This window comes from Staurois parvus, unplaced genomic scaffold (assembly GCF_062004578.1).
Source record: "Staurois parvus isolate SC_StPar_1 unplaced genomic scaffold, SC_StPar_1.0 ptg001004l, whole genome shotgun sequence".
NCBI classification, from domain to species: Eukaryota; Metazoa; Chordata; class Amphibia; order Anura; family Ranidae; genus Staurois; species Staurois parvus.
Window position 1 is genome coordinate 50568 of NW_028318800.1, and position 14229 is coordinate 64796.

The window sequence follows — 14229 nt, forward strand, 5'->3', positions numbered from 1 at the left end:
CTGTCCAATCACCCAAGTGAACCTTTGGGTAACCAAGATTACCAAGAGAGATCGAGAGAGTGAGATCAAGAGAGAGAGATCGAGTGAGGGAGATTGAGAGAGAGAGGGATTGAGTGAGGGAGATCAAGAGAGAGAGGGATCGAGTGAGGGAGATCAAGAGAGGGAGAGAACGGGAGAGAGAGGGAGATCGAGAGAGATTTTTTTGGACACCGGCGCTACTGTCCAATCACCCAAGTGAACTTTCGGGTAACCAAGATTGGCTATGCACAGCTTCAGCTCCTAACCTCAGTTTGTTCAGTTACTCTTTGATCATGAAAGTTGAAGCCGATTGGTTGCCATGAACAGCTGCTCCAGTCTTAGTAAATTCACCTCATCCCAAAGATACCTTCTTGGTTATCCTTTAGAACAGTGGTCTCTAAACTGTGTCCCTGGGGCCAGGTGCAGCCCTTTGCTTGCTTCTACCTGGCCATGGAGCACTACTTCATCCACTGACACCAACAACACGGCACAATTCCCTCCACTGACACCAATGAAAAGGCACAATTCCTCCCAATGAAGAAGCACACAATTCTTCCCAATGACACCAACGATGGGGCACAATTCCACCCAATGACACCAACGATGGGGCACAATTCCACCCAATGACACCAGCAATTGGGCTCAATAACACCAATGATGGAGCACAATTCCTCCCAAGGATACTAATGATGGCGCACGATTCCCCAGTGACACAACGATAGGGCACAGATCCTCTCATTAGCACCAAAAATGGGGCATTGTTTGCTACCACTGATACTGGGACATTTTCTACTCACAATGTACACAGTCCGGCCCCCCTAAAATCTGAAGGACAGTAAACTGGCCCTTTGTATATAACGTTTGGAGACCCCTGCTTTAGAACATCATTTATTTGATACATTGACTAAAAATCACCTCATAGGTAAAGGCGGTAAACCCTTAAAAAACCAAAAACATACATTTCACATAATAATATGTATAATAATATTTATTTTTAAATAATATATATTTAATTTACATTACTATTTAAAAGAGAATACCAGCAGAATAAAAATAATTACTTTAATTATATATAACGAAAAAAAAGTGGAGCTCTGAGCTGAAGTCCTCCTCGGTTCTGTATAGATTTATGAAACTGGAGCCAGCTAAAGCAGAGCCGTCGTCCACAGAAACCAGATTTCAGCTTCTGTTCTCTGGACCCGGGAATAGGACTCTGGAATCTGGTTGCTATGGAGAACAGTAAGCCAGTAAGTCTCTCTCTTCCAGTTGGTATCGGTGATGGAGAAGAATTGGAGGAATCAAGCCGGGTCATCTTCATCACTCCAGTCCGCAGGGGCATCTGTACCGAAATAGCGGTCCCCAAAATTACCTGGAATGAAAGACAGACAGTAAGAGAAACTAACCGCACACCGGAGTCGGGTACACACAGAGGCCACATGAGATGTGCAGACCATTCAAAGTCGATGTAAACCCGAAATTAATGTGATTGTGTTTTATAAACAATTGCTATGTATTCTTCACAACATGCTTTCAACTGTTTGTATCTTAGTACTGCTGATTGCCTGCAGCCACTTCCTGTCTACATGCACCTCCAGATGACTGCATGACACGTCTCAGGGTGGGCTTCCTGATGGTGACAACAGTGGACTGTACCTGAGGAATGTCCATCAGCTTTTCTTTACTGGAAGCACAATTGTTGGACAGGAACAGGATGTTGTCACACTATAACAGAAAGTACCTAAACAACAAACTTCCTGGCAGGATCGCAATGTGTTTATTTGAAAGATGCAAATTTTGAAATATTAAGAATTACTTTTGCAATGATGTTAACATGTTCAAGCTTCTTCGAGATTTTACATTTCCACTCACTCTCAGTAACAATGGACATTAGAAAGAGTGAATCTCGAAAGACAGCAATAGAAACTTGAGAGGGTCTAGCCCTTTCCTACTCTGTCCAAAACAAGAAAAACAAAAAAACACCCCACACCAAAACACTCTAAAGTAGATGTAAATGCAGGCATTCATTTTAAAGCTGTCCCCAGAACAGGAAGTGAGGGGAAACTTTCCAATGGAGACATCTGTTCCAGGGGCAAATGTTAAAGAAAGGGATTCCCCTCACTTTGTGAGGTTTCCTCTCACTTACTTTTGCATCTATGGGACAGGAAGTGGAGGGAAATTTCCCCCTCGGCAAAAAAATAACCTATCGGGGATTTTAAACACTTAACCTGTCCTAAAATTTAACCAAAGCTCCACACATATCTTAAATCGAATCTCCAGCCAAAATGACTACCTCCCATACCCAACAGAAATGGATAGACCCATTCACAGGTTTGGCTACATGCACTAAAATGCATGCATTATGGCAACACATCTGGTCTATGTGCAGAACCATTCATTGTGAATCACACCCCAATACATTGTACAGTAGAGCCCAACCCAGGGGAGCTCACTGTAATGTACCATTGTGGGGTCTCTGGTGCCCCGCAGGCTGTCCTGACTCCTCCTATCTGTCAGGTGCCCCCACAGCAAGCAGCTTTCTATGGGGGCACCCACTGCTATGTGTGTCCATTCACTCAAGGAGCTGCAGCTTGGCCTCGCCCCTTCTTTCTCCTTATTGGCTGACTGACTCTGATTGTTAGCAGCAGGAGTCGATGGCTCCCGCTTGCTGTCTCAGCCAATAAGGAGGCAGAGACCCGGAACGACCGAGGCTGTCATTCACATCACTGGATCGCAATGGAGCTCAGGTAAGTATTGAGGGGGCTGGGGGCACTGCTGCTCACAGAAGGTGTTTTACCTCCATGCATAGAATGCCTTTACAACCACTTTAAGCCTCATACACATGATGAGAATATGTGAATAATTGTCGCTTTTGTTTTTGTTTTTGCATGCTAGTCTCGTATCAAAAATGAAGAGTTACGAAAATTCTCATACGATAGAATACAATTTCAGAAGTGATGCTAATGTATTGTAATGTATTCTTTCATTTTTGAGCATGCGCGGCCTTGGTCTTCTGATTTTTTTGGATTAATACTGTACTGATTAAACAAAAAATTGTACGTCCTGGTATCATACGACAGCAAAAAATTGTACGTTTTGGTATCATACGGCAAAAAATTGTACGTTCTGGTATCATACGACAAAAAATTGTACGTTCTGGTATTATACGGCAAAAAAGTGTACGTTCTGGTATCATACTACAAAAAATTGTACGTTCTGGTATCATACGACAAAAAATTGTACGTTCTGGTATCATACGACAAAAAATTGTACGTTCTGGTATCATACTACAAAAAATTGTACGTTCTGGTATCATACGACAAAAAATTGTACGTTCTGGTATCATACGACAAAAAATTGTACGTTCTGGTATCATACGACAAAAAATTGTACGTTCTGGTATCATACGACAAAAAATTGTACGTTCTGGTATCATACGACAAAAAATTGTGTGTTTGTCCCTTTGGATAATTTAGCGTGAACTGTCATGATTGGCTCTCGAAAGCTGTGTACTATCGATCAGATTATCGTACGATCGATTTGAAAGCAGTATTTTCCGTCTGATTTTCTGATCGCATGCTCTGGGCATTAGGGCTGTGTGCGTTCCGGGTATTTGTCCCTAGGTGCATACTGCCCTAAACCGGAAGTACTCCTGAGTGAGCCGCCCAGCCAGCAGCGGGGATGGATGATGCAGCTGAGCCCTCCAGCCACAGATAAACCCCAGTGTCTCATGGCTAAATGCCCATTGTGGATGAGGCCTAAGTGTGAATGGACCATAAAAGGCAGAAAGAGTACAGATGGAATAGATTTAAAATAAAAGCTTTAAAAACAAAAGTTGAACTCAAGGTACAACAAGCGACATTTTTAGTGCATTTTTCTTCTCCTGGTGTTCAGTGAATGGAGGGAATACTAATGTACATAAATACAGTGAAGGTTTGGAGAATCAGGCTCGTACCTATTCCAGGGATGATTCGGAACATGTCATTGACTTTTTTGTCCACGGCAGTTGTTAGAATGCGCACACGTGGGAAGGCATAAGCCACGGAGTGGACACCCAGCTCCGCCATGAGCAATGACAACAGAAAAATCTTGTCTTCGGGAACTTCGTGATCCTACGCAGAGAAAATGATGTTACAGAAGACAAAATCTCAGTCCATCAGATGGTTTTCTACAACTCCCCAGTCTGGTCACAAGCTTACCAGCAGTACACGGACCGCCATCATGGCCGCTGCTCCTGTGGACACCGTGCAGTCCATGAGAATCACGTGGTCCTCACTGATGTCCTTAGGAAGTCGCAGGTAATGCAGCTGAGGGTGGAACAAGGCAGAGACACAGCAGTGATGTTAAAAGGTCACTTAAAGCGGAGTTCAAAAAATAAAAGTCAGCCGCTACAAAAACTGTAGCGGCTGACTTTTGAAAAAACAGCCACTTACCTGTCCCTCGGTGTGTCCCCCGCAGCCCGTTTCACCGGCCATCCTGTATTCCAGGAGCCGGCATCTTAAGTGTGAGCACCCGGCTGTGACAGCTTGTGGCTTCACAGTTGGGTACCCACTGCGCATGCGCGAGTAGCACTGCGCATCATGAATGGTCCTGTAGTCTTCTGGGACCTGTCACGTGTCCCAAAAAACTACAGGGAGGGAGGGAGGACACCTTCCGTTTCCTAGGCGATCGGACCAGACGTGGGAGTGGGTACCTGTCAAATTCGGCTACCCGCTCCCCCCAAAGGTGCCAATCCTTAATGGGGAGCGGGGGAGCAGTCCCCTTTTGGGTGGAGCTCCACTTTAACCCAAAAGTGAAATTATAAGAGACACCAGCAATCTGAATTATTCGATGGTCAATTAAATCTCTCAAGACAGCAATGGTGAGATTTCCACGCCTAGGTTTCCAGCTCCGCCTACCTACCTTGAGCATTAGTGGGCTTCACTCATCCTGTTGCTTTTCTTTTGCTGGAAGTACAACAGGAGGGGTGAGACTCAATGGCGGAGAGAGAAACTCAGAACTCAGAAAGATCTCACCGCTGGAGAGACCACAATCATTAGGATTGGTTACTGATAGAACAACTGCTGTAATTACAGGAGACGCCACAGATAAATTCTGTTTTCCGCAATGACTGGCAGACTTGAATTGAGAGGAGCAGTAAAGCCCAATCACTGTGCTGCACTTCATGCACAATGCTAACACAGCTGTGACATGTGCAGATACAATGCCCAACTCTTCTGCTAACCTTCTTACTTACATGAAGACACAGTGATAAATGTGTAAACGTGGCGCTGATCACATCCTTGTGCGCCCAATATTTAAATAAATAATCCTTTGAAAAAAATGGTAAATGCACCTATACAAAAAGGCACCAATATACGAGATTCAATAACCATGGCAACTTAAAGAAGTTTTACTGAGCTTGTGATTGGCTGCTGCATTACCTTGTTATCTACACCCCCCTCCACAATGAGATAACATGCCCTCTGACCTCAGGCTCTCCAGTGCTAGGGTTGGTCTGGATAAGGATGGTTCCAATCCTCACATCTTTGCACACGGCTCTTAGTGCCGGTTCCATCGTCTCGCCCGCTCTCAGAATGGACACCCCGGTGATCTGATGCAAAAAAAACATGGCTTACGTTCAAGCAAGTGGAGTGAGCCCGACTATATACATATACTATGCAGCAAAATGGCACATGTAGACAGGATTAGCAATACCTTTGCTATGTAATGGAGATATCCAGAACATCATCGGGCCACTTAAAAGTCATGTCCCCTCTGATCCTGTCACCAGTGGCAACTTCCTAGCAACAAAACCTGACTAGAGTTTGCATGTTCTCCCTGTGCCTGCGTGGGTTTACTCCGGTTTTCTCCCACACTCTAAAGACATGCTGGTAGGTTCATTGGATCCTGTCTAAATTGGCCCTAGTATGTGTATAATTTTGAGTTAGGGACCTTAGATTGTACGCTCCTTGAGGGTTAGGGACCTTAGATTGTACGCTCCTTGAGGGTTAGGGACCTTAGATTGTACGCTCCTTGAGGGTTAGGGACCTTAGATTGTACGCCCTTTTAGGGTTAGGGACCTTAGATTGTACGCCCCTTGAAGGTTAGGGACCTTAGAATGTACGCCCCTTGAGGGTTAGGGACCTTAGATTGTACGCCCCTTGAAGGTTAGGGACCTTAGATTGTACGCCCCTTAAGGGTTAGGGACCTTAGATTGTACGCCCCTTGAAGGTTAGGGACCTTAGATTGTACGCCCCTTGAGGGTTAGGGACCTTAGATTGTACGCCCCTTGAGGGTTAGGGACCTTAGATTGTACGCCCCTTGAGGGTTAGGGACCTTAGATTGTACGCCCCTTGAAGGTTAGGGACCTTAGATTGTACGCCCCTTGAGGGTTAGGGACCTTAGAATGTACGCCCCTTGAGGGTTAGGGACCTTAGATTGTACGCCCCTTGAGGGTTAGGGACCTTAGATTGTACGCCCCTTGAGGGTTAGGGACCTTAGATTGTACGCCCCTTGAGGGTTAGGGACCTTAGATTGTACGCCCCTTGAAGGTTAGGGACCTTAGATTGTACGCCCCTTGAGGGTTAGGGATCTTAGATTGTGCGCCCCTTGAGGGTTAGGGACCTTAGATTGTACGCCCCTTGAGGGTTAGGGATCTTAGATTGTACGCCCCTTGAGGGTTAGGGACCTTAGATTGTACGCCCCTTGAGGGTTAGGGACCTTAGATTGTACGCCCCTTGAGGGTTAGGGACTGATGTGAATGTACAATATATATGTAAAGTGCTGTATAAATTGACTGCGCACTATAAGTACCTGAAATAAATAAAATAAAAAAAAAAAAAGACTGCTGTAGAGATCCCTCACTGCTTCTCCGTCATCACTCCTTCATTGGCCAAAGCAGTGCAGAATTTCGCTCACCATCGAGGGAGCAGTAACGGAATAACACCTTACTGGTTCAGTCAGTAAGTGGGCGACACTGTAGGACCAGCTAAGCTGAGTGATTATTATTATTATTATTATATCGAGTTTATATAGTGCAAAGGGTTTGCTCAGCGCTGTACAATAGAGGGGGGGACAATACATGAAACAGTACAGTAACTACAAACAGCACACGAGGGGTAAGAGGGCCCTACTCTTTTGAGCTTACAATCTAGAAGGGAGGGGGTAGTGGTAGAGGAGGAAATGGCTGTGGGGGATGGAGTGGTAGGAGGAGGGAAGGGCAGCGGCTGTTAGGTGAGGGTGGGCTAGGCTTCCTTGAAGAGGTGGGTTTTCAGGGAGCGCCTGAAGGTGAGGAGGGAAGGTGACAGTCTGATGGATTGGGGTAGTGAGTTCCAGAGGATGGGGGAGGACCTGGAGAAGTTTTGCAGTCGTGCGTGGGAGGAGGAGACCAAGGAGCAAGATAGGAGGTCCTGTGAAGAGCGAAGGGTACGGGTAGGGTGGTACCTGGGAATCAGGTCGGTGAGGTAGTTAGGGGCAGTGTTGTGAATGGCCTTATAGGTCAGAGTGAGTAGTTTGAATTTGATGCGTTGGGCGATAGGGAGCCAGTGGAGGGAGAGGCAGAGGGGGGTGGCAGAGGTGGAGCGGTTGGTGAGGTGGATGAGTCTGGCCGCTGAGTTCAGGATGGTCTGAAGCGGGGAGAGCCTGCACTGGGGTAGGCCGGTGAGGAGGGAGTTGCAGTAGTCAAGGCGTGAGATAATCAGGGAGTGTATGAGTAGTTTAGTGGTGTCTGGGGTGAGGAAGGAGCGTATCTTGGCGATGGTGCGGAGGTGGAGCCTGCATGTATTTGTAAGTGATTTGACATGAGGTTGGAAGGAAAGGTTTAACTGTGTGCTGGGAGTGTTTTACTAGGGGGCGGGGTTTGTGTTCTTCATTGTAAGCACACTGAGCCGTGTGCTCGAGCTGACAGGGAGGAAGATTGTATGTAAACAAAATAATATTTCTCCCCATCGGAGATGCTTGGTGATTACCGACTGAGACCCAGTGATTGACATCCAAATGGCGGCAGGGGTAGGGCTCACACACGCCCCCTACCCAGAAATGCAAAATCACGTATATACCCCGTTTCCCCTAAAATAAGACCTAGCACTATTTTTGGGAATTGCTAAAGTATAAGACCTACCCCAAAAATAAGACCTAGTTGTGATCAGGGCTTTTTTTCAGCCGGAACGCCATTCTGCCAGTGGCCTTGTGCACACCCATATCTACCGTCTCTTATAAACACAGAAGCGAGGCTGAAGTGACAGCACCATCCGCTCCCACAGAACCTCCCTACCTCTGTACTCACTGTGGGACAGGGAAGGAACAGATACCTGCAGGTGCAGAATGCAGTGCGTTTAGGGGCTAGGCAGCTCCTCCTGAAGCCTAGTGCATGGAAGCCAATGCCCCAGGGGTGATTACCAGCCAGTGGAGAAGAGGCAGAGCGGTGAGTGCCCTTGGTGCACTGTGTGGGAAGATAGGACCCGAAACGGGAAAGCTACTATAGAGAGGGGCCGGCTGCTGACAGCTGTGATCTCCTAGTAATCCTGTCACTAATAAATTGCCTCCAGCAACAGATCACTGGTGTGGCCTGGCGCTTCCTCTCACACCATCTAACTTCATAGAGATGCCAGAGCAACTGACATAATAATTCTTCTAGACTACACGGAAACCTTCATACTGGTTGACCTTCTCTATGGTCCTTCATTGCACCGTCTTACTTCCTACAGAGACTAGATGAGCTTTACATAAGTCATATAGAGATGCATTTTGGACACGGCTCTAAGTGACTAGATTTATTCTGACACGGGTTAGGAGATTCAAGATTCTGTGTACCCAGCACCTCCACGTTTCCTGTTCTTCACTGCACAAAACACCCCACCAGAGTCCCCACCACTCACTCGTTTTCCATCATACGTCCTGCCTTCATACTCGTGTCCTTGCGGGGTCTGAACGGTGCAGGTCTACAGAGAGAAGAGATGGGCCATTAGGAATGGAGACAGTTCACACAGGAAGCAATGTCCGTTCACCGATATAAGGAAGAGGTCAATCGAAGAACCTGCTTACATTTCTTCCTTCAGACATTTTGAAGAAAACAGAATCGTCGACGTATCTGTTACATGAGAGTAGTGCTGGCAAAAAGAATTATGTTTTCTTTTACAATCATTCTGCTTTTATTGAGTTATGACCAGCTATTTATTAAGAGGCTGCATGGATCTGAGAGCACTGGACAAGGCGAGGCAAAAAAAAAATTGGGAAATAAAAGATTGAAAGATACCATCACATTTTTTTCATTTTAGGATTCAATGTCTGCTAAAGGGACCCTATCTGGGTAAAATCTCTAAATAAAAATGCTCTGCAAAAGAAGAAGAGGTATCATACTCACCTCTCCGATGGGCCATATCTCCCACCTTCCCTCCCATTTCAGTGCTGAAGCCTCCATAATAGCCTCCATCTTATAATTCAGAAATTGTCACATGCCCGTGTTCCTGTCACTGAGGTTCATCGTCTGACCTCCTACATTACAACAGGACTCAGAAGTAACCTAGGGGTCAGAAGATGAACCCATGGCACACATCAGGGAACACAGGCATCTGCCACTTTATTTGGATCTTGTTTGTACCTTGACAGCATCACTAACACTAGATTGCTAAAAGAAGAGGAAAAACATCAAGTTTAGATCTGTTCATTTTCCCTCTTTGGGGCTGCTGCTGTTCCGATCTACTGATTGGAGCAGAGCAGGGCAGATGGAGGACAGGCCTCTGTCCACTCAGTTTTAGCAGAGCGAACGCAGACAGAATCCGCTCTGCTCTATGGGCGGTTGGGTGTAAACAAACTCCGCTGTCCATTTACATCTGACTGCCTCTGATCCGGTCCGCCCACATGGAAGAGGAAGCAGACCTCAATTTTTTTTTTAGCGGGCCTGATTGGACACAGAGGTAAGCGGGTGTACACAGACAAGCCCACGTACACCCACCTATCCATAGGATTGCATGGACCTTCCAATCAGGTCATTGTTTCACTATGAGATTACTTTACATGGTCACTGAGAATTTGTGAAGAAGTGAGGAGGCGATTGGGCATGTTGACATTTGATTGTGTAAAGCACGGGTGTCAAACTGGCAGCCCTTCACCTATTGCCAAACTACAAGTCCCATGAGGCATTGCAAGATTGACAGTTACAAGCACGACTCCCAAAGGCAGAGGCATGATGGGACTTGTAGTTTCGTGACAGTTTGACACCCCTGGTGTAAAGGCTATTTACAAGATATGCAGGGTAAGGGGCATGATTGAAGGGGAAGGGATCATCGAGCACATTGCTGTGTCTGGAAACTGGTGATGGACAAAGGACAGTTGGAAGAGAGAGAGAGCGATTGCATCAGCAAGCATCACTTCATTTACAAATACTCACCCTGAAGGGCAGGAAAGACAGCGCATACTCAATAAGAAGCCTCATCAGTCGCCGTGAATAAAAGATGAATTCGTCCCGGCTCGTCTCCCGGTTCCTGATTGGAGGGAAATAAAAGATAAATGCAGTCATACTCAGATACATACTCTGTATTTCTGGGGATTCGAACCGGGAAGGGTGAGGAAACGCTGCATGGAAAGCACCTACCGAATGATTGTGTGCATGACGTTCACTTGAGGCGTCTCCTTCAAAACGCTCAGAGTCCGCGGGAGGGGCTGTGATTGGTGGGCAGACGCCAGCGCCGCCCTAGTGGTAGAAAAGAGACAGATGTTGCACACCAGCCAGACAGACTGAAGAGTACACTACAAGTCTCAGCCATTTGTCATTCATATGCAAGTGACACTCCATAGGTTACATGCAGTTTCATCAAATATTTTTGATTTGTTGTAAAAAAAAACCCCTCCAAAAAAATAAAAAATCACCAAATCCCACCTGATTACAAGTCTGGCTTACAACTGAAACGCACCCACAGATTAAAGTTTTTTTTATCCATTTTGGATCGAGTAAGAGAGGGTTATAACCCCTGTTAGATGTGTCTTCCCTTATCAGTGTCCCATTGCGGAGATATTCCTCCACTTCCTCTGCCATAGACAAACAGGAAGTGAGAGGAAATCCCTGCAAATTGGGAGAATTCCTTGGGGGTCCCCCAGGTCACCAGAACTAATGTCCCCATTGGAAGATTTCCCTTCTATTACTTTTCTGGGGACAGCTCAAAATTTGGAATTTTCATTCACTTTCAATGATAATAGGATAAATAGGGAGGGTGAATTTCCTGAACGGGGGCACAGACAGCGATAAAAACTGGCAGGGGTTCTAATCCCTCTCTGCTCCATCCAAAACTGGATAGAAAGTTTTGCCTTTAGTTATACTTTAGTAGAACAGATCATGTTAAACGGATATTTTAGATATGGGAGGATGCTGGCTGGTAAATTCAAAGATTCTAGAGAAGTACTGACCATTCTTTGTATATGACCCCAATTCATGGATCAGTGCTTGGGATTGATTAGGCACCAAGCACTCCTTGTGGGAGAGGGAGTGGAGGGGGAAGGTTGGGATTCGACATTGTCCACTATACACAAAAGATGTTCATGGTGGCTGATGAGAAGAATGGGGTTAGGAAAGGCAGTGGGTATCTACATGGCATAGAGAGGTGTTATTTGGGTCTATTACTGTAAAGTGAACCTATTCTGGGAAACATATTATAGGCTGCCATTGCTGAAAATACTACTTGCCTGGCTGATTCTGGTTTACACACTTTCTAGGCCACTAAACTATAAATTCAAAACTCTTCATTTTTGTGTTTGTTCGGAGTTAGCGACACTGAAAATCATGAAACCAGAGGACCAGATTGACAGGCAGGCAACTAGTGTTTTTAAAAGAGTTCAGCAATGGCATCCGCTGTATTTTTCTCCTAAAAAAAGTTCCTTCAGGAAACCATAGAACCAATGAGCATTAATACTGAGCAGAACTTATTCTAGACCAGGGATTCTCAACTAGGGTTCCTCCAGAGGTTGCCAGGGGTTCCATGAGCAATCAGCAATATCCGCCTCAAGTTCCCACTGACACCATTAATCTTTTTAACTATCTGTAAGGGTGGAATTCTCACTGACCATCACACTAATGTATCATGAGTTGTTGATGTAGAAATGTTTAGCCGGGGTTCCCTGAGACCGGAAAGGTTATTTAAAGGGTTTGTTTAGGTGAGGAATGATACAGAATGGATGGATTGGTTAGGTGAGGAATGATACAGAATGGATGGATTGGTTAGGTGAGGAATGATACAGAATGGATGGATTGGTTAGGTGAGGAATGATACAGAATGGATGGATTATTTAGGTGAGGAATGATACAGAATGGATGGATTGGTTAGGTGAGGAATGAACAGAATGGATGGATTGTTTAGGTGAGGAATGATACAGAATGGATGGATTGGTTAGGTGAGGAATGATACAGAATGGATGGATTGGTTAGGTGAGGAATGATACAGAATGGATGGATTGTTTAGGTGAGGAATGATACAGAATGGATGGATTGTTTAGGTGAGGAATGATACAGCATGGATGGATTATTTAGGTGAGGAATGATACAGAATGGATGGATTATTTAGGTGAGGAATGATACAGCATGGATGGATTGGTTAGGTGAGGAATGATACAGAATGGATGGATTGGTTAGTTGAGGAATGATACAGAATGGATGGATTAGTTAGGTGAGGAATGATACAGAATGGATGGATTGTTTAGGTGAGGAATGATACAGAATGGATGGATTTTTTAGGTGAGGAATGATACAGAATGGATGGATTGGTTAGGTGAGGAATGATACAGAATGGATGGATTGGTTAGGTGAGGAATGATACAGAATGGATGGATTGGTTAGGTGAGGAATGATACAGAATGGATGGATTGTTTAGGTGAGGAATGATACAGAATGGATGGATTGGTTAGATGAGGAATGATACAGAATGGATGGATTGGTTAGTTGAGGAATGATACAGAATGGATGGATTAGTTAGGTGAGGAATGATACAGAATGGATGGATTGGTTAGTTGAGGAATGACACAGAATGGATGGATTGGTTAGGTGAGGAATGATACAGAATGGATGGATTGGTTAGGTGAGGAATGATACAGAATGGATGGATTGGTTAGGTGAGGAATGGTACAGAATGGATGGATTGGTTAGGTGAGGAATGATACAGAATGGATGAATTGGTTCGGTGAGGAATGGTACAGAATGGATGGATTGTTTAGGTGAGGAATGATACAGAATGGATGGATTGTTTAGGTGAGGAATGATACAGCATGGATGGATTATTTAGGTGAGGAATGATACAGAATGGATGGATTATTTAGGTGAGGAATGATACAGAATGGATGGATTGGTTAGGTGAGGAATGATACAGAATGGATGGATTGGTTAGTTGAGGAATGATACAGAATGGATGGATTGGTTAGGTGAGGAATGATACAGAATGGATGGATTGTTTAGGTGAGGAATGATACAGAATGGATGGATTGTTTATGTGAGGAATGATACAGAATGGATGGATTGGTTAGGTGAGGAATGATACAGAATGGATGGATTGGTTAGGTGAGGAATGATACAGAATGGATGGATTGGTTAGGTGAGGAATGATACAGAATGGATGGATTGTTTAGGTGAGGAATGATACAGAATGGATGGATTGTTTAGGTGAGGAATGATACAGAATGGATTGATTATTTAGGTGAGGAATGATACAGAATGGATGGATTGGTTAGTTGAGGAATGATACAGAATGGATGGATTGGTTAGGTGAGGAATGATACAGAATGGATTGATTATTTAGGTGAGGAATGATACAGAATGGATGGATTGGTTAGATGAGGAATGATACAGAATGGATGGATTGGTTAGGTGAGGAATGATACAGAATGGATGGATTGGTTAGTTGAGGAATGACACAGAATGGATGGATTGGTTAGGTGAGGAATGATACAGAATGGATGGATTGGTTAGGTGAGGAATGATACAGAATGGATGGATTGGTTAGGTGAGGAATGATACAGAATGGATGGATTGGTTAGGTGAGGAATGATACAGAATGGATGGATTGGTTAGGTGAGGAATGATACAGAATGGATGGATTGGTTAGGTGAGGAATGATACAGAATGGATGGATTAGTTAGGTGAGGAATGATACAGAATGGATGGATTGGTTAGGTGAGGAATGATACAGAATGGATGGATTCGTTAGGTGAGGAATGATACAGAATGGATGGATTGGTTCGGTGAGGAATGGTACA

The 14229-nt window shown here is 44.9% G+C and overlaps 1 protein-coding gene across 5 annotated transcripts in view; it reads right to left on the reverse strand.

The window, feature by feature from the left end:
• Positions 1–988: 988 nt before the first annotated feature.
• The window catches only part of UCKL1 (uridine-cytidine kinase 1 like 1), a 40447-nt gene continuing 27206 nt past the window's right edge, over positions 989–14229 (reverse strand). For all 5 annotated transcript variants that reach the window (XM_089657471.1, XM_089657470.1, XM_089657469.1 and 2 more), the window contains exons 9-15: positions 10589–10687; positions 10385–10478; positions 8874–8936; positions 5486–5608; positions 4215–4322; positions 3971–4127; positions 989–1387 (exon numbers count right to left, since the gene is read on the reverse strand). In XM_089657471.1, the coding sequence (XP_089513597.1) occupies positions 1317–1387; positions 3971–4127; positions 4215–4322; positions 5486–5608; positions 8874–8936; positions 10385–10478; positions 10589–10687 (715 nt within the window). In that variant the 3' untranslated portion in view covers positions 989–1316. The remainder of the gene's footprint in view (positions 1388–3970; positions 4128–4214; positions 4323–5485; positions 5609–8873; positions 8937–10384; positions 10479–10588; positions 10688–14229) is intronic.